Here is a 27,764-nt window from a genome sequence, read left to right as displayed (position 1 = left end):
TGTGTGGCATTTTGCTTCCCTCTTGGTGACAGAGTTGGAAATGTGGGCAGTCTGAGGAAGGGTGGCCAGCAGTGGAGGAAAGAGCTAGGCTTTTGGTTTATATCTCAACCCCTATCCTATTGCTTCCTTTCTTTCCGGCCAACTCAACCCCCCACCCCTTTTAACCCGTGGAAAATAAGACTCTCAAGGGGCGAAGAAGGGTAAAGGGTTGGTGGTCTCCCTCCAGTTCTTCTCCTTGAGCGTGAGTATTAATAAGTGCAGCTTGTTTCCCTGCCTTGCTTCTCTTCCTTTGTGTAGCTGATTAAAGGGCAGTTTTCAGAAATGAAAAACTAGAATGTAAGAATGACTTTCCTTAGGGTCCCTTTTTTATACATCAGTGGCAGTGCAGCCCTCCCAGCATGGCCCTAAACTCTCCTGCATGTACTGGTAAATTCCTACCTATGTTAATAGGTAGAGTGGTTCACCACCAGGTAGTAATAAGTTGCCAAGAATCACCATATATTGTATTAAGAAATCCCCCAAATTTCCAGTGACTGTTGGTATCCTAACACAGTAGTTTCGACTGATATTTTTTTTCCCTAACTAGAAGACAAATATATTAATTTGGTCCATTCCACATCTCAACAGGAAACCTAACACTGAATCAGTATGATCTTAGACTGGAGTCTCAGTCTGTTACCCTTAAACACCTGTTCACTTGTGTCTGGTCTTAAAGGGCAAACATGGCTACAAAGTTTCTGGATCATCAGTCTGAAGAACTTTTAAGATGAGGGTTGTGTTGAAACTGGTTTGGCTCAGTGGTAGAGCATCGGTCTGTGGACTGAAAGGTCCCAGGTTTGACTCCGGTCAAGGGCATGTACCTTGGTTGCGGGCACATCCCCGGTAGGGGGTGTGCAAGAGGCAGCTGGTCAATGTTTCTCTCTCATCAATGTTTCTAACTCTCCCTCTCCCGTCCTCTCTGTAAAAAATCAATAAAATATATTAAAAAAGATGAGGGTTGTGTTATTTAGAGGAAGCTGGAAGTAAATTCTTTACAGTATAAATTACCACATATGTAATTATGTAAAATACAAATTATGAAATATACTTACAACCTACTCTTTTTAAATGATAAAATTAGTTTTTGTACATTCGGCTTTCATAAATCAAAGATAGCAGGAATAACGATTTTGTCTGTTTATACTTCGTGTTCAAAACGTGTTCTGATAAGGTTCATTTGAAGGGCTCAAAGAATACTCTTTATAGTCTTGTATTAAATGGTTTCTGTAAGTAGATTATTACAACTTACTTTATTCAAAGTTAAAACACAGTTGCAGTTTAAAGAAGGCAAATTATAATCAAGCTCAAAACCATGTTGTGTGTTGAAAGCCCATTTCTTTACTATTGCTGTGTTCTCTTTTGAAACCAGGGTATATATTACTCTATACATCTTCAAACAACTGTTTTCTCTTACTAGGGAGTAGATGATAATTCTGTTCTAGAAAATACTTCTACAACTATCCCCTCTCACTGTGAAGCTCCTGGACAGATAAACAGTCATTTTACCTGAGCCAAAAAATAGATCAAGAAACAGTGAAACAATCAGAATAAATAATAATAAATATTTCTAATTATAAATTTTCAATACCTCAATAAATATCAGAATTTCTGCTGTTGCTAATTGTTTAATAAATAAGATAGAATTCTACTTCCAAATGGTATAAATCATCAATGGTTTATCCTAGGCTTGTGCTATTAGCACTAGAATGGGAAAGCTTCAAGTTGTATACATTTTAACAAAATAACCCCATCCCAGTTTATATTTTTAAAGCATAAGTCCTCTGAATCTTTGAAGGGGAATTCGTTACCATATTACCCCTTTTTCCAGCCATCTCTTGAAATAGTAAAATATTGACCTACTAAAGCAGAGAAATTGGCATCCCTGAGCCACGCTGAGAGCTGATACAATAGATTGAAGTAAAGATTCAGTTGCTTGGTTAGGACAGTCACTAATGAGAAAATAATAAAATTTGTTTTTAATGTTATCTCAGTAATACTTATACAGGTTTCAGGTGTACAGTTCTATAATATGTCATCTGTATATTGTATTGTGTGTTCACCACCCAAAGTTAAGACTATCCTTCCTTTTAATTAAGTAAAAAAATAATCCTCAGTCATGATTTTCATCTTTCAATACCCATTAATCAGGTACCAATTTTAGTGCTCTTAAGATTTAGGATTGTGCTTTTCCTAGAAATAAAATTTTATGAAAGACTTTAATAACAGACACTAAATAATTGAATGATATAAGTCCCCGGTAGCTTTTCCTCTTAGTGATTAAGGGATTTAAATTTAAGATTTTTATCTAGGACTCCTTTAGTATGAAGTTAACATTTACTCAATAGATTTCTTAAGCAGAATTTTAAAACAGGTACAGACTGAACTTTTTGTATTAGTTATGATTCTTTATTCTAACTGGTGCGCACAGAAGTAGAGAAACCAGCCTAATAATTAGTTTGGTGCTTTTTTGGTCAAGAAAACTTGAACTAGGTCTCTGGAAGGCACCTGCTGTGGGGAGTTGCCCACACTTTGGTGCAGCCCTCTGCCTGCTTGGTGGAGGGGCAGAGAGTTGTTGGAGCCCGTCTTGTAAGACCCTAATATTCCACACGCTGCCTGCAGAGAGTGGAGCTCTTGAGCCCATAAAGCATGAGGTCCCAGTCCTTGTATTTAGCACCCTCTGAACCCTCTCTCAGCTAGTAGCAATTTAAGGTGTTTTTAGGTAGACATGTTAGGGCCAGAGAAAAATGTTACAGGTATTTTGAGACCCTTAACCCTCATTTCACAGCTATTCAGTGAATGAAATTAGAAGGCTTGTCTTCTATATGAGACCCATCCCTATTTTCTTGGTACTAAAATTTGACCAGTCGGAGTCCTAGTATCATAATGTAAATACACTGTCACCCCAACCCACAGTCCCCAGATGATCTCAAGCAGATTCGCAGGCTTCTGGGAGGGATTTTCCTGATGAGCACACAAGCCAATGCAGCGGAACAGTGGCAAGCCACAAGCTGGCCTTCAGCACCTGGCCTCAGGAGCAGGGCTGGACTCCAGGTGCTTGCGCAGGTGGTTGGCAAAGTCCACCTGGGTCTGAGATAGGACTTGGTTGATGATAGTCTTTGGCAGCCATCCCTAGAGTAAAAGATGAAAGAATTGGGCCATCTTGTGGGTGGGGGTCCACTCTGACACTTCTGGATCCTATCAGAGAGACTGGTCTTAGTCTTCCAGCTCTCTTTATAGGTGCAACCTTGTAATTGCCGGGTCAAGGGCTGGAGGGACCGCATTGCTGCCCTGCTGTCATGAGAGTGTCAGAAGCACAGGATATGTTCTCAAGACAAATTAAGACATGTCTTCCCAGCTGTGTGGCCCCGAGCTAGTGAACACCCTTTCTGAGCCTGTTTTCTTTAAAAAAAAAAAATAATAATAATAATAATAAAAATTATAGAGTTGAGATTTGATATGAGAGGTAAGAGGGGGCCATTGCAGGCTTTTGAGAGATGGTGAAATAGCAAGCCATTACTCAAATCTCTTCTCCCTTAAACAGTAATTCTCTCTAAATGGAAGGATTTTTCCTATCCCATGTAAGAGTGATAAGAACTTATTTTTCTCTTACCACCTTCCCTCTGTGCCTCCTCCCATGCCCCTCACCTTGAGGTCAATGCTGAGCAGCCAAGTGAGTTTGGTCTTTGATGGACTCCCAGCCAGAGGGTGGAGCACCATGCAAGTGGGGCCATGCTCGGCTCTGGCAATTAAAGAGAAGTTGAATTAGGAGCCTGGTTCAGTTCGCTCATGCTGATGAGTTCTACTAGCCTTGTCTTTCCAAATCTCATCAGAGAAGTGGCCTTTGCCAAGGATGGTATTTAACAGTAGGCATGGTTCCCAGCTTATCAGAACAAATGCTGATTAGAACTGAGCTGGAACCTGGAGACTTCCTGTCATCCCTTTTAGTTGCTGGGTAAGAGGGAGGTTGGGGAAAGGGTTTAGGGGTGGTGGCTGCGGAACTTGGGGAGCAGCTGGGTTCTAAGTGGTGCGGATTATATTTTAATCACTAGTACAGCCGCACATGACCATACCAGCTAAACCTCTTTAGAAAACTACTAAGGTCCTTAAACTTTTGGGGGAAATCAGGATAAACTGGCTGTATAAGTAGGGCTAATCTTATCTTCCCTGCAATGGAAAATGAGAATCCTCCTTTGTAAAAGGAAGCTGAGAGTAGGGACCAAGGATTGGGTTTCTGGAGCCATGTTCGGCCCCCAGGCCTGTCTGTGTTAGGAAAGGGAGCGTTTAAGCCTGCTGCCAGTATCACCTGATGACACCCTTCTGCTCAGGCATCTGCCCGAACTGCGTGGCCATGCCAGCCAGCACGCAGGTGGAGCCTCGGCGCTTGGCACAGCGCACACTCACGAAGTCCCGGGGCCCCACGAGGTTTCCTGCTGATTCTGCAGCCAGCTCGTGGGTGATCACCGTGTCTTTTCCAATCTTCTGTAGGACCTGCCAGGCCACAGGGAGCTAGAGTCACTGCTTAGCCAGTGCCGGGGGTAAGGCAGCACCACTCACAGCTTTGGCCACCTTTCCAGCTGGGCTCTCCTGTCACTCACAACGGGGCCCTCCTCACCTTGATCTCCTTGACATTGGGGTTCCACTCTCCCATCGCCTCCATGCGGTCCACGAGCTCTTCGTAAAGCCTCTCCATGGGCTGGTCCACCACCACCTCCAGCCGGAAAACCTTGCCCACGTCCGGGACCACTTTACTCAGCACTTTGTCTCCATTGGCCTGTCAGGGAGCGAGAGGAGCCCCAGGATAGAGTTAGAGGGAAATACTAGTATTCCTACTCCAGAGAACATAACTCTGGCAAGGCAGGAAGGAGACTGAGAACTCTTAAGTATCAGGAGACCTGGGACTATTTGAGTAAAACAGTGCAGGTGATCTTTCCTGCCACAAGCCTTGTACATCTTGAAGATCAGAGGTGACCGCTGATCAGAGGTGACTGCTCCCTGGGCCCTTTTTTCCCTGGTGGCAAATATTGATGGGCATGGCAGGACCTTACTTGACTTCAGAAGCTCAAAGATCGTGGGAGTGAGGGAAAAATCTGGTCTACAACCAACCAATTATACACACAAAAACGGTGGGTGGGATTTTAAAGATTTTTTTTTAGTCCAATACCTCATCCAAGAAAGATGTAGAGCCAGAGAAGGTCAGAGATTTGCCCGGAGACCCTTAGCCAAGAGCACTGCTTGGGCCTAAACCCCAGATTTCTTGACTCCCAATCTAGTAGCCTGTTACCTTGGAGAAGGAAAGCTTTTACCTAAACTTTGGGCAACGGGCAGCATGGAAGCTTCCAGTGAAGATAAAACCAAAATTTCAATAGATCCACTGGCCTCTAACATGTGCTCATTATTGGTTCCCAGTGAAGGTGCAGAGCTCAGGAGCAGAGAGCCCAGAAGGAGTGGGCCATCTGTGTTCCAGTCCAGCCCAGTCACAGGGGAGTCCAGGTCATTCTGCAAGCTCAGACGCCAGTGTCCTGGAACTGCTAGCCCAGGGTCTCTGCTGAATAGGTGTAAGGGTATTTGGAGGGTAGGATATAGGAACAATGTTTCTCAAATGCCAGTCTGAGGTGGGGGGAATATTTGAGGATATGTTCTTGGGGAAGGGAAATTCTCAAAACTACTTGTCGCCCAGTGACTACTGCCCAAGGCAGGAACTCTGAAGAGCAGGGTTAGAGGATGACAATGGCAGGGCAAGGAGCTGCGCACATTCCTCCACACACCCCCTCACCTGCTGGTTCTCCTTCTTCCAGCCCTCCTGGCTGCTGAGGATGCCCAGGGCCTTCTGCATGGCCTCCTCTCCTTGGTGGATATAGGCCAGCTCCCGGTCGCTATAAAGAGTGTCTTCCAGCCGGGAACCTGGACACACAGCCAAGGAAAGACCAAGCTTCCTACCGGTCCCCTAGCCTCCCACCAGCTTCCCTCCCTTTGATCTCTGGACCTGCCCTTTCCTCTGAAGAGCCAAGACCAAAGCCATAGGATTCAGCCTGCAGGTCAGGACACCGCTGCCGCAGGTGACAGGGAGAGGATCTGGGGGATGGGGAAAACAAGGGCCACATGCACAGTGTTTGCACCTGGGGGCCGCGTGCCACTGGCAGGAGCCCAGAAGCCGCAGCACTTACCTAGCAGAGAACTCCGCCTCCGGACCTGATTAATCCACCAGCTCGGGGTCGGGCCCCCCAAGGCCCTCCGGTTCAGCTCCTGGCCAATGGCCAGCACAGCCTGGTGCCTCAGCCCTGCGGGAAGGGAAGGAAACCGTTGCCTGGGCATGTGAATGCCCCTGCCACCTCTTCCATCTTGCTGCAGAGGAGGAGACTGGCTGGGAGAGGGAAGTGACTTGATCAGGAACTTACAGATCCTTCCTAGCAGGGACCTGAATTAGAGGCAGGTGAACTCTCGGTCCAGGGCTTCCTACACTGCACCAGGCTGCCTCCAGGGCCCAGAAAACTTCCTTCCACCTGTGCTGGCTTGCCTGGTCCCACCTGGAGGCAGGAGCCACACCAAAGTTTCCCTCTTGAAAGAGAGAAGCTTTGTTCACACCAGAAAAATCCTGTCACAGCAGAATTGAAAACACCAGTCCCTGAGGGTCTGTGTAGCTGCCAGCAACTGGGTTTTTGCTCTTCTGATGTCTTACTGCTCCCCCCCCCCCCTTTTTTTAAAATATATTTTATTGATTTTTTTTTTACAGAGAGGAAGGGAGAGGGATAGTTAGAAACATCGATCAGCTGCCTCCTGCACACCCCCTACTGGGGATGTGCGTGCAACCAAGGTACATGTCCTTGACCAGAATCGAACCTGGGACCTTTTAGGCCAACACTCTATCCACTGAGCCAAACCAGTTTTAGCTTACTCTTCTTTCTTTTCCTTCTCTCCACCCACCTCTTCTTCCCTGCCCCCCTGCCCGTGTTTTAGGCTTGCCAGCATGGCTCATTGGAGTCGAGGCTTAGTCCTACCTCTACCACCGTAGCTAGTCCTTCCTGCTACCCTTGGGACCAACCCTGGAGGGATGCTAAGTCAGGAAGATTTCCAGGAGGATTGGAGCCCTGGAGGGGGGACCAGACATTACAGAACCCACCAGGGACAAAGACATCTTGATCTCCAGCCCAGTTCTTCCCGTGGGAAAAGTGAGGTCCAGAAGGGGTAAGACTCACCCACTAAGAGGCACAGCTGGGATCGGAACCTGAGTGGCTTGCCCTTACCCCCCCCACCCCCCCTCCCCCCGCCCCCGGGTTTTCCTCACTAAGCCGGGTGCCTGAGAGTCCCGGCCACCACCACAGGCGCCCTCTCCCCAGGGAGCTCACCCTTCATGTTGCGCACGTGTCTGTAGGAGCTCCCAGCACAGAGCTTAAACGTTGCCTGGAGCATTGTCTCCTGGCGGCTGGTAGCGGTGATGTAGCTGCTGTTGCCTCTGCTCTCAAAGGTGGCTCCTTCCGTCGAGCCTGTCAAGGTCTGCCTCTGGGTCCTGCAGCTGTGGCTGTGACCCTGTGTTCTGCGTCTTAAATGCTCCCCGCTGAAGGCTGCGGTTAATCGCAGGAGATAAGAAAGCCATCACTCACTGCTCAAAGGAAGGGGTCAAGGAGAGAGGGATTGCTTCACAGACTGCTTTGGCCATTGGTGGGGAGAGAAGGGGGTGGAACGGGGCCTGACGGGGCGGATGGAGGGGAAAGAGGGAGCAGCCGGGGTAAAGGCTGTCTAGAAGAATGCAGACACCATCCAACGTGGGGGAGTGTTTGAAACAGGTTTCTAGCCCTCATCCTCAGAAACTCCAGACTTAAAGGGTCTAGAATTGAGGCTTTGAAAGCTGTCTGTAAAAAGCATTCCCAGGTGATTGCTCTGCAGGTGCTTAGGGAGATGCCGCCTCGGACAGCGCCCGGGGTGTCTGCTAAGAACTTAGGGCGTCGGAGCTGGTAGAGGCCATCCAGACCCTGGATGAGGAGCCCAGAGTCCAGAGAGTGGCAGGGTTGGGACAGCAACACAAATCTCCTGACTTTTAGTCTGTCTTCTCGCAGCCCCCAGTCGCTTTGTATGTTCAACCGGTCAATTATTTACTCAAGCATTAATTAGATAAACAACGTCACCAAAGCCCTCCTCAGAGATAGTTCTCCCTTCTTAGGGGTGTGTGCTGGCGCAAGGATGATACCTCAGGGCTGTGTCCTGTTAGCTGGTAAAGCAGAGGGTGGAACTGGCCAGAGACACAAGGAGAGGGGCCTGGGCCTGGCGTACCCTACATCCTTTCCCACACTTTCCCCGGGGCCCAGGCGGGACAGGCTGCCCCCAAGCTCTTGGCATGAGCTGAGAAGTCAGGGTCCTGGGGTGCTCACTCCACCCCAGGGATGGGGGATGGGGGGGCGGGAGGCTCACCCGCCCAGCCTGCATGCTGCTCTCTGATGAAATCTTTTTCCTTTAAGTTGGACCTTGAAGTTGCTTTTAAGCCAGATTCACCTGGCAACAATATTGGGAGGCCAAGAGAATCACACTGATTTGCCGCCGGCCCAGGCCTTCCTCGTGAGAGTTCCCTGCTCTGTCACGACTGTCCGGAGCAGGTCCTCACCACCTCCCACTGTCTCTCTCACTCTAGAAAGGATGAAAGAGACAGGACCTGCTCAAAGCCAGGCCTGGTGCCTGGAGCCCTCACCCCCCCATTTCAATCCCTGGTGCAGCAGTGGGAAGGGGCCAGCAGTGGCTGCCGGGAGGCCCCTGGCCCATTCCTCGGGCCCACTGTGGCCCCGCCTCTGTGCAGCCTTCCTTCTGGAATGACTTGTTCCTTTGACTCACACCGCTAGAGCGTCATCTCTCCGTCCTGATTTGTGGAATGGTTTGTGTGTGCAATTGTTCCTTCTGTGGGACTGTTTGTCCCTGAGGCAGGTGCCTCCCCGCGCCCCCCCACCCCAGCTCCCTCACCCCCCCAGCACTCAGCTTCAAGCTGGTCACAAGAGCAGGTGCTTGCTCCTTCTCTATTGGATGATCAATTGGGGAAGCAGCTGGGGGTGCAAGTATGTCTTTTGAATGAGGAAATCTGCCTGTGGGCTTAGCCAGCTCTCAACCCTCTAAGAGCCCCAAAGGAAAGACAGGATTGAAGCAAGAGGCCTTGGCCTCTGTTGTTCATTGTGTGGAGAGCGGGGAGGGCGGTTTAGGGGGCTCTGATTTTCGTAGACGTGAAGGAGAAGGTGCAGGTGGCTGCTGAGGCAGCTGCTCCTGCCTTCCTGGTACACGTGCGCCCTCGTGCACATGTGCGTCCCAGTGGAGGCGGTGGGAGGGAGTTATTATGGGACAGGCCCTGCAGATAATGTTCAAGGCCCTGCTGTTGCCATCCCAAGGAGAATTATGGCCTCTGTGAGAGGGAGGAGGTGGTGTGGGGATGCTGGAGGACTGAGGCATAGGGCTGTTGCTGATGTCAGAGGCAGCCATTGACTCAAAGGAGGAGGGTGCTGGTGACCTCCCCAGGCCAAGGCTTTTTTCTCTTCCTCAGGCCGAATGACCATTAACTCTGCCTCTCTGTCTAAGGTCGGGAGAGAGGTCTGGAAATTTCCTTTGGTTCTGGATGTCACCTGTATCTGGCTTTGCTTCTTGATAAGAGCAGAGACACCATCCCCACCCCTAACCCCCCACCCCTCCCCCCCTGCCAGGGGGAGATCAGATGGACACAACTGGTCAGAAGGAAGATTCCAGAGATCTCGCTGAGGCTGTGCAGAGTGTTGGGGAGGAAGGCCCAGGGCCAGGGCAGGGAGACAGGGTGGGCAGAAAAGAAGACTTCATTCATTCATTCATTCATTCAACAATCCTTTATTGAGTGTCCACTGTGTCTCTACAGCTATGAGGAAAATGAACCATATGACCCAATATGAAAAGTTGTAGAGCAGATGAGGGGTTCTGGAAGCACAAGGGAGGGAACACCTAATTACACAGGGAGAGAGAGGAGTGCCATGGACAGCTCCTGGGAGGAAGTGATAGGAGCTGTGTGTGGGAGGTGTAAGAAGGAGCTAGCCTGGTTTGAGAGAGAGGATGGAGTGTGGGTGTCCCAGGAAGAACAAGTGGCCAACAGCATGGAGAAGGGGTGAGGGTTGAGAGCTGGCTGTCCTCGGGGACTTTGGTTGTTCAGCCATGAAATGGTGAGTTGTGGTGGAAGATTAATTCCTCTGCAGATTCCTGAGAGTTGAGGAGAGGAACCTTGAACTTGTCTGGGCCCTCACTCAGAGCAGGCGAGCACTAGGCAACAGCACCTGCCTTTGGGTTGGTTGGGATGGTACTGAGGATGCTGTGAACTGGAGCGGAGAAAGCACAGGTTTTGTATTCGGAGACCTTCAGTCCTGGTTCCACCACTTACTTTATGATTGGAGTTGCTCACATCTTCAATCTCAAATTTCTTACCTGTAAAATAGAGAGATGTTTTGTTTTTCTTTTTGTAATCTTTTTTTTTGGAGGGAGAGGGGAGTTATATGGCTCAAATGTGGTAATAATACATTAAGAGTCCCTAAGATTTTTAAAAATATATATTTTATTGATTTTTTACAGAGAGGAAGAGAGAGGACTAGAGAGTTAGAAACATCGATGAGAGAAATCATCGATCAGCTGCCTCTTGCACACACCCTACTGGAGATGTGCCCACAACCAAGGGACATGCCCTTGAATGGAATCGAACCCGGGACCTTTCAGTCCGCAGGCTGATGCTCTATCCACTGAGGGAAACCGGTTTCGGCAAGAGTCCCTAAGATTTAATCTAGACTTCTCAGCCCAGTTGCTGGGCCTCTGAATTCTCACCCTGGATTTTCTCTCCAGCTGCTCAGCATTGTGCTGAAGTGCCTGTCTGTGGTCTGCCTCATTCATGCCTTCTCATTCAAGGCAGCTCACAGTGTTATCTGTCCTCAAGGGCTTCCCTTTGGGCCCCACCTCACCCTATTTCCTTTTTTTAGAATATATTCTTATTGATCTCAGAGAGGATGGGAGAGGGGGAGATAGAAACATCAATGATGAGAATCATTGATTGGCTGCTTCCTGCATGCTCCCTACTGAGAATCAAGCCTGCAACCCAGACATGTGCCCTTGACTGGAATCAAACCCAAGACCCATCATTCTGCAGACAGATTGATGCTCTATCCACTGACCCAAACCAGCTAGGACTATTTGCTTATTTAATATTGAGAGAATAGAGTATTTTCCTCTATTGTGAGAAAGCAGAAGAAAGTTAAGGCAAGTTTGACTGCTTGGATTGTAAGCAATTATTAATTTTTAAAAATATTTTTATTGACTTCAAGGAAGAAGGCAGAGGGAGAGAGATTGAGCCTGCAACCCAGGCATGTGCCCTGACTGGTTATCGAACCATGTCCTCCTGGTTCATAGGTTGACACTGAACCACTAACCCATGCCAGCCAGGCTGGAGGTAATTATTGATTATCTCCCCTTATAATACATTTATGTAATCCAGCATGTAATTTCTTAATCTGAGTTGGTCACCATCATTTCACAGATATTACTCTTATTTGTACAAGGGTGACTATACGTACAAATTCACTGAGGGTATGGCATCTCTCCCATGAGCCTGGCACAGCGTTGGGGATTCAACAAGTGTTTACTTTAGCAATGAGAACTCCTTCTGTGCCAGGCGCTGTTCTAACCCCCTTACAACATGGACTCACTTAAGATAACCACCACCCAAAGCATTGGTATAATTATTACCCCTATTTTATGGATGAGGAACTTGAGGCACTGAAAGGTAAACAGCTTGACCAAGTTCAGAGAGCTATTTGAGCGAAGAAACCAGGATGCAAAATCAGGCAGTCTAGTCTGTGCTCTCGTTTATATAGCTTAACTTAAAAAAAAAAAATTTTGGTTGATTTTAGAGATGGAGGGAGAGAGAAAGATCGATTTGTTGTTTTACTTATTTATGTATTCATTGGTGATTTTAGTATGTACCCTGACCATGGATTGAACCTACAGCCTTGGCACAAGGGGACAACAGTCTAAACAACAGCACGAAGCAGCCAGGGCTACAGCATAACTTAAAATAAATAAATAAATATATATATTTCAGAGAGGAAGGGAGAGAGGGAGAGAGAGAAACATCAATGATGAGAGATAATCACCGATCAGCCGCCTCCTGCATGGCCCCCACTGGGGCTCAAGCCGGAAACCCAGGCATATGCCCCCAACCAGAACCAAACCAGGGGACCCCCCCCCAAGTCTGCAGGTCAACACTCCATCCATGGAGCCAAACCAGCCAGGGCTACAGCGTAACTTTTAAAATCGTATTTTTCTCTGAAAACATGAGGCCATAGTTGCCTGCTCCATACACCTGGCATAAAGTAGTTGCTCCACAAGCTTTAGGGTAATGAATGACTAGGCAACTATTCAATTTTTTAAAAAATATATATTTTATTGATTTTTTTACAGAGAGGAAGGGAGAGAGATAGAGAGCTAGAAATATCGACCAGTTGCCTCTTGCACACACCCTACCGGGGATGTGCCCGCAACGCCCTTGACCGGAATCGAACCCAGGACCTTTCAGTCCGCAGACCAACGCTCTACCACTGAGCCAAACCGGTTTCAGCTCAATTTTACTTGGTTCTCTGGTTTGCCTTTCACCCTCCGTTTCCAGCAGGTGAGCCAGGCTTTAGGTTTCTTTGCCCAGGGAGTTTGACAGGGCACACACAGTTTCCCCGTCCTTTGGAACAGCCTAAACCAGAAGAGCAAACTGAAGACTGGTGAGATAGATGTAACCTCCCAGATATTTTATTCAGCTTGCACACTCTTTTAAGAAAAAAATTGAACTATAATAGATGCCAACATAAACTATACAGACAGAAAACAGACCAGTGGTTGTGAGGGGCTGGGGAAGGAGAGAGACATTAAATACAAAGGGGCAGGGGTGATGGTATATAACTAGATGCAGCTGTTAGAAACGCAGACACCAAAAGGAGTGCATTTTACAGGAGGTAAATTATACGCCCATAAAATTGGGTCTTAGAAATGGGATTCCCAGACAACCTGGTCTCCTGACCTTGAGACATGCTCAGCATTGAGCCCTCTCTCCTCCTTCAAGTCCCGGCTACAGATTGGCTGGTGCCCCAACTCCACGCAATTCTCTGTATTTCCAGAGCAGCATCTGGAGCTCATTTTTTATTTATTTATTTATTTATTTATTTATTTATTTATTTATTTATTTTACAGAAAGGCTTGTTCTTTATATATATATATATATATTATTGATTTTGTACAGAGAGGAAGGGAGAGAGATAGAGAGATAGAAACTTCGATGAGAGAAACATCGACTAGCTGCCTCCTGCACACCCCCTACTGGGGATATGCCCGCAACCAAGGTACATGCCCTTGACCGGAATCGAACCCGGGACCCTTCAGTCCCCAAGTGAGCCAAACTGGTTTCAGTGGAGCTCATTTTTTCCCTGGTCTAGCCAAGTGGCAGCAACAGCTATTGAGTGGCTGGAATTACCGTATTTTCTGGCGTATAAGACGACTTTTGAAACGAAAAGTCAACCGAAAATCGGGGGGATTGTCTTATACGCAGAGTATACCCCGAAAAACATCTCGATATGCCGCTAAACAAATTTTCCAACTTGATCCCGCACCAATCACTGCAAGGCTGCTTGGACCGCCTCTCTAACTCAGCCAATCCAAGCAGGCTTTTTGTGCATGCAAATTATACATGTTCTGTACCCAAAGCTACACTGTGTTCTAGTAAAAAGCCTGCTCAGATTGGCCAGAGTCAGAGAGGTGGTCTATTATAACCTTTGAACCTATGCTTGTTGTGATTGGCTCACCATGGTATACGATGTCAGAAGAACATGATGAGGATTTTGAAGGATTTTAAGCTCACAATGCTCCTCTGCCTAGAAAAACCTCTCATCATCCCAGTCAGTCACAAACAAGCGTTTTCTGCAAGTTCTTCATGTAATTTTCTTTCCAGATGATGCCATCATTGTTAATGTTTTCTTTTGGATTTCTTGTTTCTCGGTCAAGTTCATGGCATTGCCATTTGTGAAGAGACCTTCCATTTATCATATCAATGTACGGTATATTACGGTATGTTCGAAAAATGTCATTCATTAAAAATTTAATTAAAAAAAGAACAGTTGTTGCCTCGGAAGTGGGGGATAGTCTTATACAGCGAATATAGGCCTAAACTGTAAAATTAGGGGGTCGTCTTATACGCCAGAAAATACGGTAGGGGGATTTTTTTTTTTTTTTAATTATGTAAAGGGGTAGAAAACAGGAAAAAAGGACCTGATTTTATTCTCTGCTTCAAGTCTCTTGGCAGAACCCAAGGAGTCGACAGGTTGGGGAGTCCTAACCAGGCAGATGGACCCAAAGTTTGAGATAGGTGAGTAGCAGATATCCCTCATTTCCTAGGGTTGGTTTTTCTCATTCTTTTAGGCTAGAAGATCTTGGGAGAGGGATAGGAACATTTACTTTTGATTTTGGCTCCCTTATCTGGACATAAGCCCTGGAAAAACAAGCACCCATGAAGCTTCAATTTGGAAGGTTGGTTCAGCATTAGTGTATATCAGCCTGCAACATCTACACCTAAATGCCTTATTTGTTCCTCACTGGGAATGCTGGCTCCTAATGAGAAAGGAAAATGGGTGTTTATCTTTTTTAGTACGACTTAGGTGAGAAATGCCACACACACACACACACACACACACACACACACACGTATATATATATTTTTTGGGGGGAGACAAGGGGTAGGAGACTGCTTATTAATTCCCTCTTCTCTATTTTCTTGCCAGATACAATTCCTGGGATCCACTTCTTGATGGATCCAGCTGTGCAGTGCCACCATTGTCATGTATGAATCTGAGACAAGAGGTTGGGAACTGCCCACAGTAGGTGTGTCCACTCTGCCTGCTGGCCTACGCCTTCCGCTGTCTGCACTACCCTCTGCCTGGGACTGCCAGCCAACACTTGTGAGACCATTTTCCTTGTCTTCTTTACCTCTGTGCAATACTTGTGAGGTTCACATCGACACAGCTTCCCTGAGGAACCCTCCATAATAGACAGTATTAGGGTATCTGGCTATTCTTAGGTTTTCAGGGCCTTTTGGGAGTTTATCAGACTTGGGGAGGGAAGCAGATAGTGTGGTTTAAACTTAGCTAAGAGCATGCAATGTAAGATCAAAGTCCAAGGAAAGGGAGAGACCAGCTGGAAGAGTAAGAGATATGTTGCTATGCTCAAGTATATCAGAATAAAGATGGCCAGAGAGGGGTTCAGTAGATCTTCCTTATTTGTCTCCCTTGAAAGCAGTCTCCTGGGAACCCTATTGGAAGAAATTATTAAAAGATAAAATAGGCCCGGACTGGTGTGGTTGTTGGTTGAAGAATTGTCCCGTACACCAGAGTTGCAGGTTCAATTCCCCCATCAGGACACACACCCAGGTTACCCAGGTTGCAGGTTTGATCACTGGTCAAGGGGGTGTGCCTCCCCCTTCCTCTCAATAAAATCAATTTAAAAAACAAAAAAGATAAAAATCCTGGACTGTGCATAGCTGAGAGTATCATCCTGGAGATGAAGAGGAAGTTAGCTGGTAGTCTAGTTTCATTTGTTACATCTAATTCTTCGATGCTGCCTGCAGGACAAAGGTCTAAAAGCAATGACCCGAACCTTGCTATGATTGGGAAATTCTGTTAAAATTCAGTCTCTTTTCCTCCTTTAACATAATAAATTATAACTCCTGTTATTGTGTTTGAAGTTAAAGAAGGTTGAAAAAACTAGATAACTAGAATCCAAATTCCTTGAAAGTACCAAAGTTTTGAAACAGTGGTGCTTAAAAAAACAAATGCTGTAATCTTGCTGACTCCCAAAGAATATTATCTAGTTAGATATGTTTTCCAAAAATTGGTGATGGTGTTCTTCTCCCTTTGTATCAGTAGTTAAAAAACAAATTCTAGTTATTAAATGGTTAGAGGCACAACACACTTGATAAAACATTAAGTACAGCTGTTTCTTCACAAATTATGTTAAAATCTATTCAGTGATGAAGAGTTCAGCAATCAAATGGTTTATAGGCATCTGGGGCAGTTTTAAAAACACCTGAGCTCATAAAATATTAAGTATATGTGGTGCTAAAAAATAATTCAGAGGAAATGCAAATAAACCTTATGAATAGGACAACTTTTGCTCAATAGATTAAGAAAAGGAAGTGCCTGGGATAATTCCAGTTAAAAACCCCCTGAGAATTCAGAAAAGACTTGCTCAAGCCCAAGGTGCCAGGGGTAGAAAAAAGTGAAAATTTTAACACAAACTCCTAAACTTCTACCTCAGTGCACTGTCCAATGAACTACACTGTCCTCTCTGCGAGCAGCCTGTTAAACTCACCATGCAGTCAACATCATACCAGAAAAGTGGCATCACTCTGGGGGATCAGCAGGAGTAACGGAAATGTATCAGCCACTGAAACACCATTTTGTTTGTGCTCCTTTTTTGTTGAGAATAGCGTAAGAGGCTCAAGATTCAATCCGAAGGGCTAGAACCCTGAACTAAACAGAGAAAAAGTCACCTTAGTTAAATGCTGGAACTCAGGGGAACCTTGTTCTGAAAAGCTGTTGGTGAAGCAGAACAGCAACTTTAGTAGTGATGTTGTTTCTCACACCTGAGGCTGTTATAACCAGTAACTGTGCAACTTTACCAAAAGCCCCTTCCTGAAGGTTGAAATGTGTTTTTCTCATCAGGGGGGAGAGGAGAAGACCACAAGATACCTAGTATGAAAATATTTCTTCCTCAGTAACTAGCAACTTGGAAGTGTGACAGAGGGGAAATCCCAGTGTGCGGACTGGTTATACCTTTGAGAACAGAAATTTAATTTTGCTTATTCAATGGAGGCGACTCAAACTTGGAAAATAACATGACAACTTTGAGATTCATATTTTATTTACAAGCAAGTGAAGACTGTGCCCTGTAAACTCTAATTTGGGATGAGAAGAGCAACATAGAAAAGTAGTTGCTGGCTCCATAGCGATGTGTGAAAGGAGTCCATCCAGCTATTTCTTTAGACAATGATTTTGTTCATAAAAAGGAAAAAAAGCCACATGATTTCTTCATGTTACACATGTGAAAGAATCCAAAAGAAAAATTTTTCAAAATTCTACGGTCTCTAGTCAAATGTGTGAGGTGACCAGAACGTCATTTTCATTCAGTGAGAGCCCCTGCTCCCCAAGAGCAAAAGACTTAATACTCATCAAGAGTGTCTGCTCGAGGAATGGAGAGACCTCGGTCTTTAAGAGCCTGAACTTTGATCTTCTCGTTTTCCAGCTTGGTCTGCTGTTCTACTCTTTGTTCTTCTAGGATTTCTTCAATGGACACTTGCTGCAAGGGTGTGTCACTCTCCTTTTCCAAGTCCTACAAAACAAACAGGTTTAAGACACTTCAGCTGACCAAGAACAGAAAACACTGCAGATCTCAAGGCAAATGGATTCTATGTCAGGCTTGGGTTATTTTTTCATAATCGTGACATGGTTGAAATATCCTTCTCCTAGGAATGGATAAGTTTTACAAAGAAATGGCTGGCCACTCTACTATAGAGTACTTACATGAATGTGATAATAGGATCAGTTACAGTGTGTATTGTGTATAACAAAGCTTTAGGTTATCTGAAGTCCTATACTAGTCAACAACTACTTTTCTTAAAAAAAAACAAAAACAAACAAACAAAAAAAACCCCCTAAATATATAAATAAAATAAGGCTCACTCTCCAACTCAAGAGAATCCAAGAGAGAAGTTACCGAGGCCAAGATGGCTTCAGTTAAGTTTTGTATATTTACATTATTAAATCAGCTTAAATTCTGGTGGTGTTGCTCAGTAAGGTAGAGACCATTGAGTCTAAGAAGGACCTCCTCCCACCAAAGACAATAAACTGTCCCTCCACATTAACTAGGAGTCTTTAAATAACACAAGACTCCTTTTCCCTCCATGACAAATCTTCTAGAGAAAACCTCAGAGGAGCAGTTAGATTACCACACCACTTCAGTCCCAATATAGTTCTCTACTTTAATTAAAATTGTTTTGCTTACTGCCCTGCCTGGTGTGACTCAGTTGAAGAGTGTCATCCCATAAACCAAAAGGTGGTGAAATTTGATTCCTGGTCAGGCCTTTATGGGAAGCTACTGACCAATGTTTCTCTCCCTCTTCCCCTCTCTCTCAGCAATTAACCAATGTTTCTCTCTCTCTCTTTCTCTCACTCAATGAAATACATACTATAATGGGGTGAGGATTTTACAAAATCATTATTTTACTTACTAAAATAATCATTTTTGCCATTATTTAAACACACACACACACACATGCTCATTATATGATATTTTAAAACTGGCCAACCAGCCCCCTAGCCAGTTAGGCTCAATGGATAGAGCATCAGCCTGCGGACTAATGGGTCCCAGGTTCCATTCTGGTCGAGGACGTGTATCTTGATGGCAGACTCCTGGCCCTGGTTGGGGTGCATGCAGAAGGCAACCAATAGATGTGTTTCTCCCATATCTGTTTCTCTCTCTGTCTCTCCTTCTCCCTTCCCCTCTCTCTAAAAATCAATGCAAAAATATCCTCGGGTGAGGACTAAAAAAAGATGAAAAAAATAGACAGTAAGAAAAAAAATCTTTAATTCCAGTATGGAGGAATAACATATTGGTGAATAACTTTCCAATTTTTCCATGTATATATTGACTTCTTAAAAGACCCACAATGCAAATATTGACTGTAATTTTTCATCTTAATATGGCATAAGATGTTTAATACTTTTATTGATTTCAGAGAGGAAGGGAGATGGAGAGAAACATCAATGATGAAAGAAAATCACTGATTGGCTGTCTCCTGCACGCCCCCAACTTGGATCAAGCCGCATGTGCTCTTGACTGGAATCGAATTCGGGACCTTTGAGTCCACAGGTCGACGCTCTATCCACTGAGCCAAACCAGCTAGGGCAATACTTTTATTTTTAAATAACTTATAAACGTTTGATAACCAATCATGTAATGCAGAATCTTGCTATAAGAGCATCTCACTATTATCCATAGATTCAGTTTATTCTCTTTAAAATGAACTTAAGAGGTATTACTCTGTTTTGTAACTGATAAGCCTATACAAACAGGGTATTCTTATTTCTTATCCTCTTCCCTTTCAGTGATAAAATTCTGAGAAGCCATTACACATACAGAAACTCTCCAGATGTTCCACTGAATGCGAATATTCAGACGCCACCAAGGCCTCAGAACCCACAGATTGTGACACATCAGATGGAGGACTCTCACCAGAGAGGTTAGATGAAAGCCACACAAATGACATAAACAAAAGCTGCCCTGAGTCAAAAATCTATGTTATTATAAGTGTAACCTGCCCTCAAAACCCATGGATAACAGCTGAAGGGAAGATCATGTTCTTAGCTTACTGCCTCTTGGAATTGTCAGTGTGTTGCTCATTGAGCTATTCATGTGGTTATAATGATGCTGTTTCCCAAGAATCCGACTTGTTACTTTAGACTTTGTCCACCATCCTTGAGGCAGAATCCAGGGACTTTCTAAGTAATGAAATATTTGCAGAATCTAGATGGCATCCCTAGGATTGGCACTTAATTTCTTCAAACCAACTATTGATTCATGTAACTATGTAAGCATTCCTATTTTTCTTTAGTATTACCATTGCAAAAATTCTACAGCATCCAAACCATAATATATAAAAAGAGTACTTTTCTCCACAAAAGGGCTATCAGGATATAATAAATCTGTAAGAACAAACACAAGTTCATTCATTTCTCTTCACATATATATACATCTACAAAGGGTCAATTTATGCCAATGTAACTGGCATAGAAAGCATTTCTGTGCTGTTCACTATTGTAAATCTGAAGCAGAGTATGTGTAAATATTTTAACCTAGCTCGTTATCCCTAGTAGCAATAGATCTCCTCTTCAAAAATTAAATTCAGAAAAGTATAAAAGAAGAAAAAAATATTCAGCCATAATCCTACTGACCAGAGAGCGGTTAGCCCCTCTTAATATACTGGCAGACTACTTCACGGCCACATCTCCAGGTAGTAGAGTGCTTTATTTCAACCTTTACATAATACACGGAGATAATTTCTGCTGCACAAACATGGAAGAAATGATACACTGAACCAAAAACATCAACTACAAAACTATTTTAAAAATTAGAAAAAGGCATGTCATAGCCACACTCGGGCAGTATTGTGTAGTCATTTCCAGCTAACTATTTCATACAAGGTCTCTGAACCAACTGGACCCTGACAGAATTACCTCATTTTCTTAAATGGCTTATTGTTAAAATGAATCACTACTCTCAAAACCTGATTTAAGATGTGGCTAGACAATGGACACAAAACTATGGGGAGGGAGGGTATGTATTGGGGGGGGGGGGGCAATGTTAAAATATGTACACAGATAATAATTAAAAAAAAAACGTAAAAAAAAAAAAAGATGTGGCTAGATATTGGGAACTTTACTGAAAACTTTAAAAACAAAATAGGAAAAGATAAAATCAAGCAAACATCAAAGTTTTTATTTTTATTTTCCTGGACCCAATAATCAGAAGTAGCAGGATCAAGTCAAAGGTATTAAATAAGGTATTTTTAAGTTATGTTTCATGTAAAACATGAAATCAGGTTTATCTTTTTAAAATGTTGAGTACTTCTTAGTTTTATATATAAAATTGGGCATAAGTAGGTTTATAGTTTTGAGTACAGGAAACAGTTTATTCTTATATTACTAATTAATTACTGTATTCTTTTTCATATGAAGTGTAAACCTACTTTTGTCCTGCCCTGTATATAAGTTTTCTAATAGTTTTGTGTGTGTGTGTGTGTGTGTGTGTGTGTATACACACACACACACACACACACTCACACACCCTAGAAGATTTAACTTCACACCTGCCAGCTAGTCTTCTTCCAAAAATTGGTTGTGAGCTAAGAATTCAGGCGAAGCTGACTGAACTCCATTACCAGGATAGTTTACAGAAAGGCTTCTCCTATATCCATTCCTTCCCCAACCCCCTATAAGAATACAGATATCACACTGAATATGCAATGTGTCTTTCCTCCCCAACACAGCTAACGTTGTTATAAAAAACTACTTATAACCAACTGCTTTGTATATAAATCTTTATCAAATCATTCTTTTCTAGTTTTTCAATTTTCTGCTATTAGAAATAGCAGACATTTGTTAATGAACACATTTGCAGAATGGTAGTTTTTGAAGATATTAAGTAAAAATCAATGATATTTTGCTGCTAATGGGATAAAATCTTTAAAATGCCAAGAGGCACTGAAACAAAGTTAATTATCTAAAACTTTCCTTTTACAATTGTGGCTTTTCTAAGCTAATTTGGTGGTTTCCTGTGAGAAGTTGGGTGAAATGTGTAAAATGTATTATTTTTCTTCTTGAAAAGACCAAAAAAAAGCTAACTATCATAATTATCAAGACCCATGCCATAGCAGCTTAACAGTTTTCACTTACTATTTCTCCTAGTAGGACCACATTTTCTCCTCTGACCACAAAAATCCCTCGAGGAATATCACCGTATTTTTTGCCCACATGAATACGCTCCACAGTCTGATGTAGCACTAAATTAGCTATAAGTGTATAGGGAAAAAACAAAGATATTCAGTTTAAATTACTGGGTAAAGGTCTATAACTCAGTTATTTTGAGTAAAAAAGATTTAGTTAAGCATGGTTTTAAAACTTTCTAACTTTAGGAAAAGCTAAAATTTAAAACACAGTCTCCTATTTCTGTATGACACACCACTTAAGAGATGTTTAAACAATTACAAAATGAGAGTATCTAGGATCATGTTGCACTAATACATGAGTGATGGTGGGGAAAAGTTTAAAAAAATTAAGTTCATTTATCAGTTAACTGTTAAAATGAACATGGCTGTAAGAAAATATAAGTAGGGCACTTGGAAGACTCTAAACAACTGCAAAGATTAAAACTCTAGGTTTTTCTATGTTGTGGCGTGTGTATACATGATGAGTTACCAAAATTTAACTTTGTTTCAGTACTTAGGATTTATTGTACTTAACCCAATACAAGCATCCATGAATTATGATACAGCAAAAACCTGTATTTTCATTTTGTCAGATAACCATACCTGGTAATCTGAGAGTAGGCAGTATTTATTACTTTTCGCTCTAAGTAGTCTGATGACTTGACTTAAGATTCAGAACCCTGCTCTGTTGGTGTGGCTCAGTGGTTGAGTGTCGACCCGTAATCCAGTTCAATTCCCAATCAAGAACATGTCTAGATTGTGGGCTTACTACCCATTGGGGAGTATTTAGGAGGCAGCTGATCTATGTCTCTCTCTGATGTTTTTATCCCTCTCCCTCTAAAATCAATAAAAATGTATTTTTTTAAAAAAATGTTTTAGAATTCCCAATATGTTAAGAATCATTTAATATAATACCTTAATAAAAAAATAAAAAAGGAATCATTTATTTCTTTGCATTTGTCATATTTGAAGAAAGCAGGTATCTATATTCTTTAACTTCTATAATTCTTATAAGTGTCTCAATTACATTGTTATTTTCCTCATGCTCAAATCCACTGACCTAGAAGATGTCCAACAAATGAAATAAGAAGTTTCTTGAAACAAAAGCAAACACAGATCTTTTTAGAAAAATGCAGATGCATGCCAAAACCGGTATGGCTCAATAGATAGAGCATCGGCTTGGGGACTGAAAAGTCCCAGATTCGATTCTTGTCAAGGGCATGTACCTTGGTTGCGGGCATATCCCCAGTAGGGGGGGTGTGCAAGAGGCAGCTGATCAATGACTCTCTCTCATCGATGTTTCTAACTCTCTCTCTCTCTCCCCCTTACTCTCTGTACAAAATCAATAAAATATATATTAAAAAAAAAAAAAAGAAAGAAAAGAAAATGCAGATGCAAACAAAGACCGAAACTCTTGAGTATGATGATGTATCCTTAAGTGTAAAATCTTGAGCTTAATGTTGGGGTCCCTAACAAGCTTCAGAAAGTGCCGTCTATCCAATTTTCATTGGGCAGGGAGGGATTACCTTCAGTGCAAGACCTGCTTTGAAGAGTAGTCGCACCCAAGCCAGTGTACAAATGAGCAGCTTTTTCAATGGACTGAGTTTATTTCTATCTTTTGGCTCCCTCTAATGGGGAAAATAAAAACAATAGTCCAAGACATTATAATCATATGTTCTAGTGAAAACCAGTTTAGAAATACAGGCTTGAAAATATAAGCTTTTGAATCATCTCGTCATAATTTAGGAAACAGTGATGTAATGACTCAGGACAGTATTCCATTATACCAGACACATGAAAAAGTTGCAGATAAATACCTTACAATATAAAATAACAAAAATACAATGGGCGGCTCTTGTTATCCAGAGTATAAGAGAAGTCTATAACTAATACGTACCAAATTGGTCAATACTTCTCAAAAAGCCTATAAGTGTCCTTCCATCTCGAAGCAGGACCAAGTGCTTTTCTGGGAACAGGAAAAAAAAAATCTTTAAAAACTGAAAACTGTTAGATTCAGTGAGCTTACAGAGTAACAATAAATATAAAGTTGATTGTTTAAGCTCTACCACTTCCTCTTCCAATGTATTTGAGTTCTTAAGAAATTGGAGGACCAAGTTAGCCTGGGGTTTAGATTAAAACAGCAATTTTCAAACAGTGTGCACCAGGAATTCTATTTTTTATTTATTTATTTATTTTTTTTTAAGAGAGGAAAAAAGGAAGAGGAAGAAAGAAATAAAATATCAATGTGAGAGCGAAACACTGATTGGCTGCCTCCTACATCCCCACTATCAGGGATGGAGTCTGCAACCCGGGCATGTGCCCTGAATGGAATCTAACCAGTAATCTCTTAGTGCAATACCAATTTAGTCAGGGGCACTAATCTTTCTCTAGACTGTCAAAAAAAAAAAAAAAAAAAAAAAAAAAAAGGACAATAGCCAACAAAACAATAGCTATCTGCTGTGAATGAATCAAAATAGTACATTTGCCCTAACAGGTTTGGCTCAATGGATAGAGTATTGGCCTGTGGACTGAAAGGTCCCAGGTTTGATTCTGGTCAAGGGCATGTACCTTGGTTGCAGGCACATCCCCAGTAGGAGGTGTGCAGGAGGCAACTGATTAATGTCTCTCTCTTATCGATGTTTCTGGCTCTCTATTCCTCTTCCTTCCTCTCTGTGGAAAATCAATAAAATATATTTAAAAAAAAATAAAGTTTGCATATCCCAGTAGGGATGTCGAACAAATTACTGTGGTTTATGTCCACTTGAAATAGCAGAGAGGTCAGAATTGGAGAGAGAAGTTTTGGATAAGGCTACAATAGGTGATATAACTATTAAAGTCCAGGAGATCTCCTACAGACCTAAGAAAGAAGAAGCAGGCCAAACAGAGAGGTGATATAATATTAAAGTCCCTGAGATTTCCTAGAGACTTAAAGGAGCAGGCCAAAGAGGTAACCCAAGAGACAATCTATTTTAGGGAACAGTACGAGTTGAAATAAGAAAACCAAGTGCCATTTTAGAGAAATCAAGAGCACAGATTAAGAATCTAGTTTCAGCCGAAACTGGTTTGGCTCAATGGATAGAGTGTCGGCTTGGGGATTGAAAGATCCCGGGTTCGATTCCAGTCAAGGGCATGTACCTTGGTTGCGGGCATATCCCCAGTAGGGGGTGTGCAAGAGGCAGCTGATCGATGACTCTCTCTCATCGGTGTTTCTAACTCTCTCTCTCCCTTCATCTCTGTACAAAATCAATTAAAATATATTAAAAAAAAAAAGAATCTAGTTTCAGCAGAAGCCGGTTTGGCTCAGTGGTAGAGCGTCGGTCTGCGGACTGAAAGGCCCCAGGTTCGATTCCGGTCAAGGGCATGTACATTGGTTGCGCGCACATCCCCGGTAGGGTGTGTGCAAGAGGCAGCTGGTCGATGTTTCTCTCTCATCGACGTTTCTAGCTCTCTATCTCTCTCCCTTCCTCTCTGTAAAAAATCAATAAAATATATTAAATTTTTTTTTTTAATTCTTAAAAAAAAGAAAAGAATCTAGTTACATAATATAATAGTATCATCACAATGCTGCAGAAGGGAAGGGAAAACTCAGGAGTGCATTATTAGGCCAATGCCTTTTAAGAATGGAGCTACAGCAGTGTGCTGATAACAAAAATCAATTATTGTTTGGGGTAATAGAGGTGGTCTATTGTAGATGCTCAGAAAGCATCAAAATGGAGATGACTCAAGAGGTTTGGGGATAAGGATAGAAAAATAAGGATGGAAGTTTGATGGGGAGACACAACTGGGAAAAACAACAACACAAGGACAGAATAGAACATAAATGAAGGGAAAAATCCAGGGAGAAAATGGATATTAATAATAGAAGGTTCCAGAAGCAGTGGGAGGAAAGACATAAATTGAAAGGGAGAAATACTTCCTACTCAAATGAAAGGATGGGTGAAAATACCAGAAAGACTAAGGAGAGAGGAAGAAAGAGAAGGGGGAGGGAGCAGTGAAAGGCACATATGAAATAGTTTCGAATTTTTCAGTAGAGGAAGCTTGGAATCTACAAAAAAGAGGTTAGAAGGCTTGAGAACAAACATTATTTTAAAGATTTTAAAAATTGATTTTCAGAGAAAGGGGGAGAGGGGGAGAGAGAAACATCCATTGGCTGCCTCCTGCAGGCTTCCCTACCCGGGATCTAGCCCGTAACATGGGCATGTGCTATGACCAGGAATCGAACTAGCAACCTTCTGGTCCACAGGATGTAGCCCAACCAACTGAACCCACAACAGCAAAGAGCCAACAATTATTTTTAATAAAATTACAGGGAGTGTTAGGGCCTGAAATAATATAGATATACACAAGAGAGGTGAGGGCACAGACAACTAAAACTTAAGTTTTCATTACACTACAGATAGGTTTGTATTGATACAATGCTTATTTATATGAATCTGGTCCAGTTTACCCTACATTTCCCTTCCATAGCAAAATCACTAATTTAGATTTTAAAAATAATTTCAGATGATTAAAAGTTTAATTATACATTCATTCTTTAATTTGCAAACATACCGTGTTTCTCTGAAAATAAGACATCCTCCGAAAATAAGACCTACTTACAGGTTTCCTTCTGAGTGAAATATAAGGCATCCCCCCCGAAGATAAGGCCCCCCCCCGGCTAAACATGAGAGATTTGGTCCACTAATTCTGAAAGAAATGGAGTCACAAGAAATTCACCAGGAAATTCAGGAATTGGATTGTTATGATGATGTTCCAGAAGATGATGACATGATTGTCATTGAATAAATGAGTAAATTCTTGATACTGTAGGATTCACAGTTTGTCTGGTTTGTGTTGACAACTACCGTACTACCGTACCGTACACAGGTAATAAATTTCCTTTATTTTCATTTAACAATAAATGTGTACCGTATTCTTCTTCATGGAAAAATAAGACATCCCCTGAAAATAAGACCTAGCGCATCTTTGGGAGCAAAAATTAATATAAGACACTGTCTTATTTTCGTGGAAACAGGTTAGTGACGGTAGAGACTTGCAACTTATTTGGAACTATATATAACCATTTTGCAGCGATTGCAAGTTAATGAGACAAATCACACGATTTAAACTATTACAAAATTGCTACTTGAGGAATAATTCACTAAAGGAAAGACGGGACAATGTAACTGGCTCCTGGTTGGTACAAGACTGAGCTCCCCTTCAGGGCAATGGCTAGGAACAGGGAGGCCTTCTTAGTAAAAGCAACATAAAATGGTCTGACCGGGGTAGGGGTGGGAAGAAGTTTCAAGTGACTCAGCCTTTCCAGAAAAACCCATCAGTACCTTGCCTGGCACTGGTCTCTACTCCCACAACCTGAGAGCGTTCAAGACCCTCACGGTAAAGTATTTCAAATGGCTACAGAGTTAATGCATAAAGCCCTACGTTTACTGCCAATTAAATCCAAATGCTGTTGTCTTAATATTTTCATTTCTTGAATCCTTCCTCTAAGAATTTCCACCAGGGTACTTGGAAATATCGCAGAGGAAGACAGTTGACTGGCGGGGGGACAAATTTCGCATTTGGTCCTCTGCAGAGAAGGTCTGAGTTCTCCGGGGTGTGGCTGACCGGCCAGGGGACCGGGGCTGCGAGGAGCAGGACAGACACGAGAGGTGGACAAACGGCAAACGCCCAGAACTGTGCCCTCCGCCCCGCACTCATTCTACGAGCTCCCTGGCCGGGGAGGAAGGGGCTCGCCCAGACTTCACCCGAAGGAAACGAGCAACTCACTGTCGATGTCCTCGATGAGGCTGGCGGTGCCGGGCATATAGTTCATTTTGAGCTGAGATAAGGCTGCCATGCGGAGCGGCGAAGAGCCACCAGCGCGTCCTACACCTCCTCCCTCCTGCCGCAGTCGCCGCCTCGGCGGGACTGGGACGGGGAACCCAGAGGGGGACCCGCACTTCTGCCCCGGCTTTCAGCCGCCGGGGCACGCAGGAAGCTCCTCCATATTATCCCTACCCACTTCCGGTATCACGTGCTGCCTCCAGGAAGAGGCGGGGCCGTCGTGCGGTTTGGGACACCCTTTCCTCATCCCTGAAGAGAGGGGGAAAAGGAATCTAGATTTTGCAGACGGCGGGAAGATGAATCCTCCCTTTTAATCGCTGCCTCCCATTTTCCTGATCCCTCGACCCTACAGTCGCAG

At 43.3% G+C, this 27,764-nt stretch overlaps 2 protein-coding genes across 5 annotated transcripts; both read right to left on the bottom strand.

The window, feature by feature from the left end:
• Positions 1–2,425: 2,425 nt before the first annotated feature.
• STAR (steroidogenic acute regulatory protein) lies at positions 2,426–7,622 on the bottom strand. Its single transcript, XM_036458484.2, has 7 exons — positions 7,383–7,622; positions 6,204–6,317; positions 5,813–5,940; positions 4,652–4,810; positions 4,343–4,527; positions 3,685–3,778; positions 2,426–3,168 (listed from the first exon to the last, which is right to left on the bottom strand). The coding sequence occupies exons 1-7, from the start codon at positions 7,444–7,446 to the stop codon at positions 3,055–3,057; spliced, it is 858 nt and encodes a 285-aa protein (XP_036314377.1). The 5' UTR covers positions 7,447–7,622; the 3' UTR covers positions 2,426–3,054.
• Positions 7,623–9,848: 2,226 nt separating this feature from the next.
• On the bottom strand, positions 9,849–27,491 carry LSM1 (LSM1 homolog, mRNA degradation associated). Of its 4 annotated transcripts, XR_004991485.2 has the most exons (6): positions 27,350–27,491; positions 23,481–23,549; positions 21,552–21,667; positions 16,685–16,790; positions 16,411–16,571; positions 9,849–10,449 (listed from the first exon to the last, which is right to left on the bottom strand). XR_004991485.2 is itself a non-coding variant. In XM_036458486.2 (5 exons), the coding sequence occupies exons 1-4, from the start codon at positions 27,417–27,419 to the stop codon at positions 16,611–16,613; spliced, it is 435 nt and encodes a 144-aa protein (XP_036314379.1). In that variant the 5' UTR covers positions 27,420–27,491; the 3' UTR covers positions 9,849–10,449; positions 16,592–16,610. The 4 variants fall into 4 exon arrangements, 3 of the variants coding, with proteins under 3 accessions (XP_036314379.1, XP_036314380.1, XP_036314382.1); XM_036458486.2 differs by lacking the exon at positions 16,411–16,571 and having other exon boundaries at positions 16,592–16,790; XM_036458487.2 differs by lacking the exons at positions 9,849–10,449; positions 16,411–16,571; positions 16,685–16,790 and adding exons at positions 16,945–17,164; positions 17,213–17,430.
• Between the last annotated feature and the right edge of the window lie 273 nt (positions 27,492–27,764).

Source organism: Pipistrellus kuhlii, unplaced genomic scaffold (genome assembly GCF_014108245.1).
Source record: "Pipistrellus kuhlii isolate mPipKuh1 unplaced genomic scaffold, mPipKuh1.p scaffold_m20_p_3, whole genome shotgun sequence".
Classification (NCBI taxonomy): domain Eukaryota; kingdom Metazoa; phylum Chordata; class Mammalia; order Chiroptera; family Vespertilionidae; genus Pipistrellus; species Pipistrellus kuhlii.
Note: the sequence above shows the minus strand (reverse complement) of the source record. Positions and strands in the feature narration are given on the sequence as shown.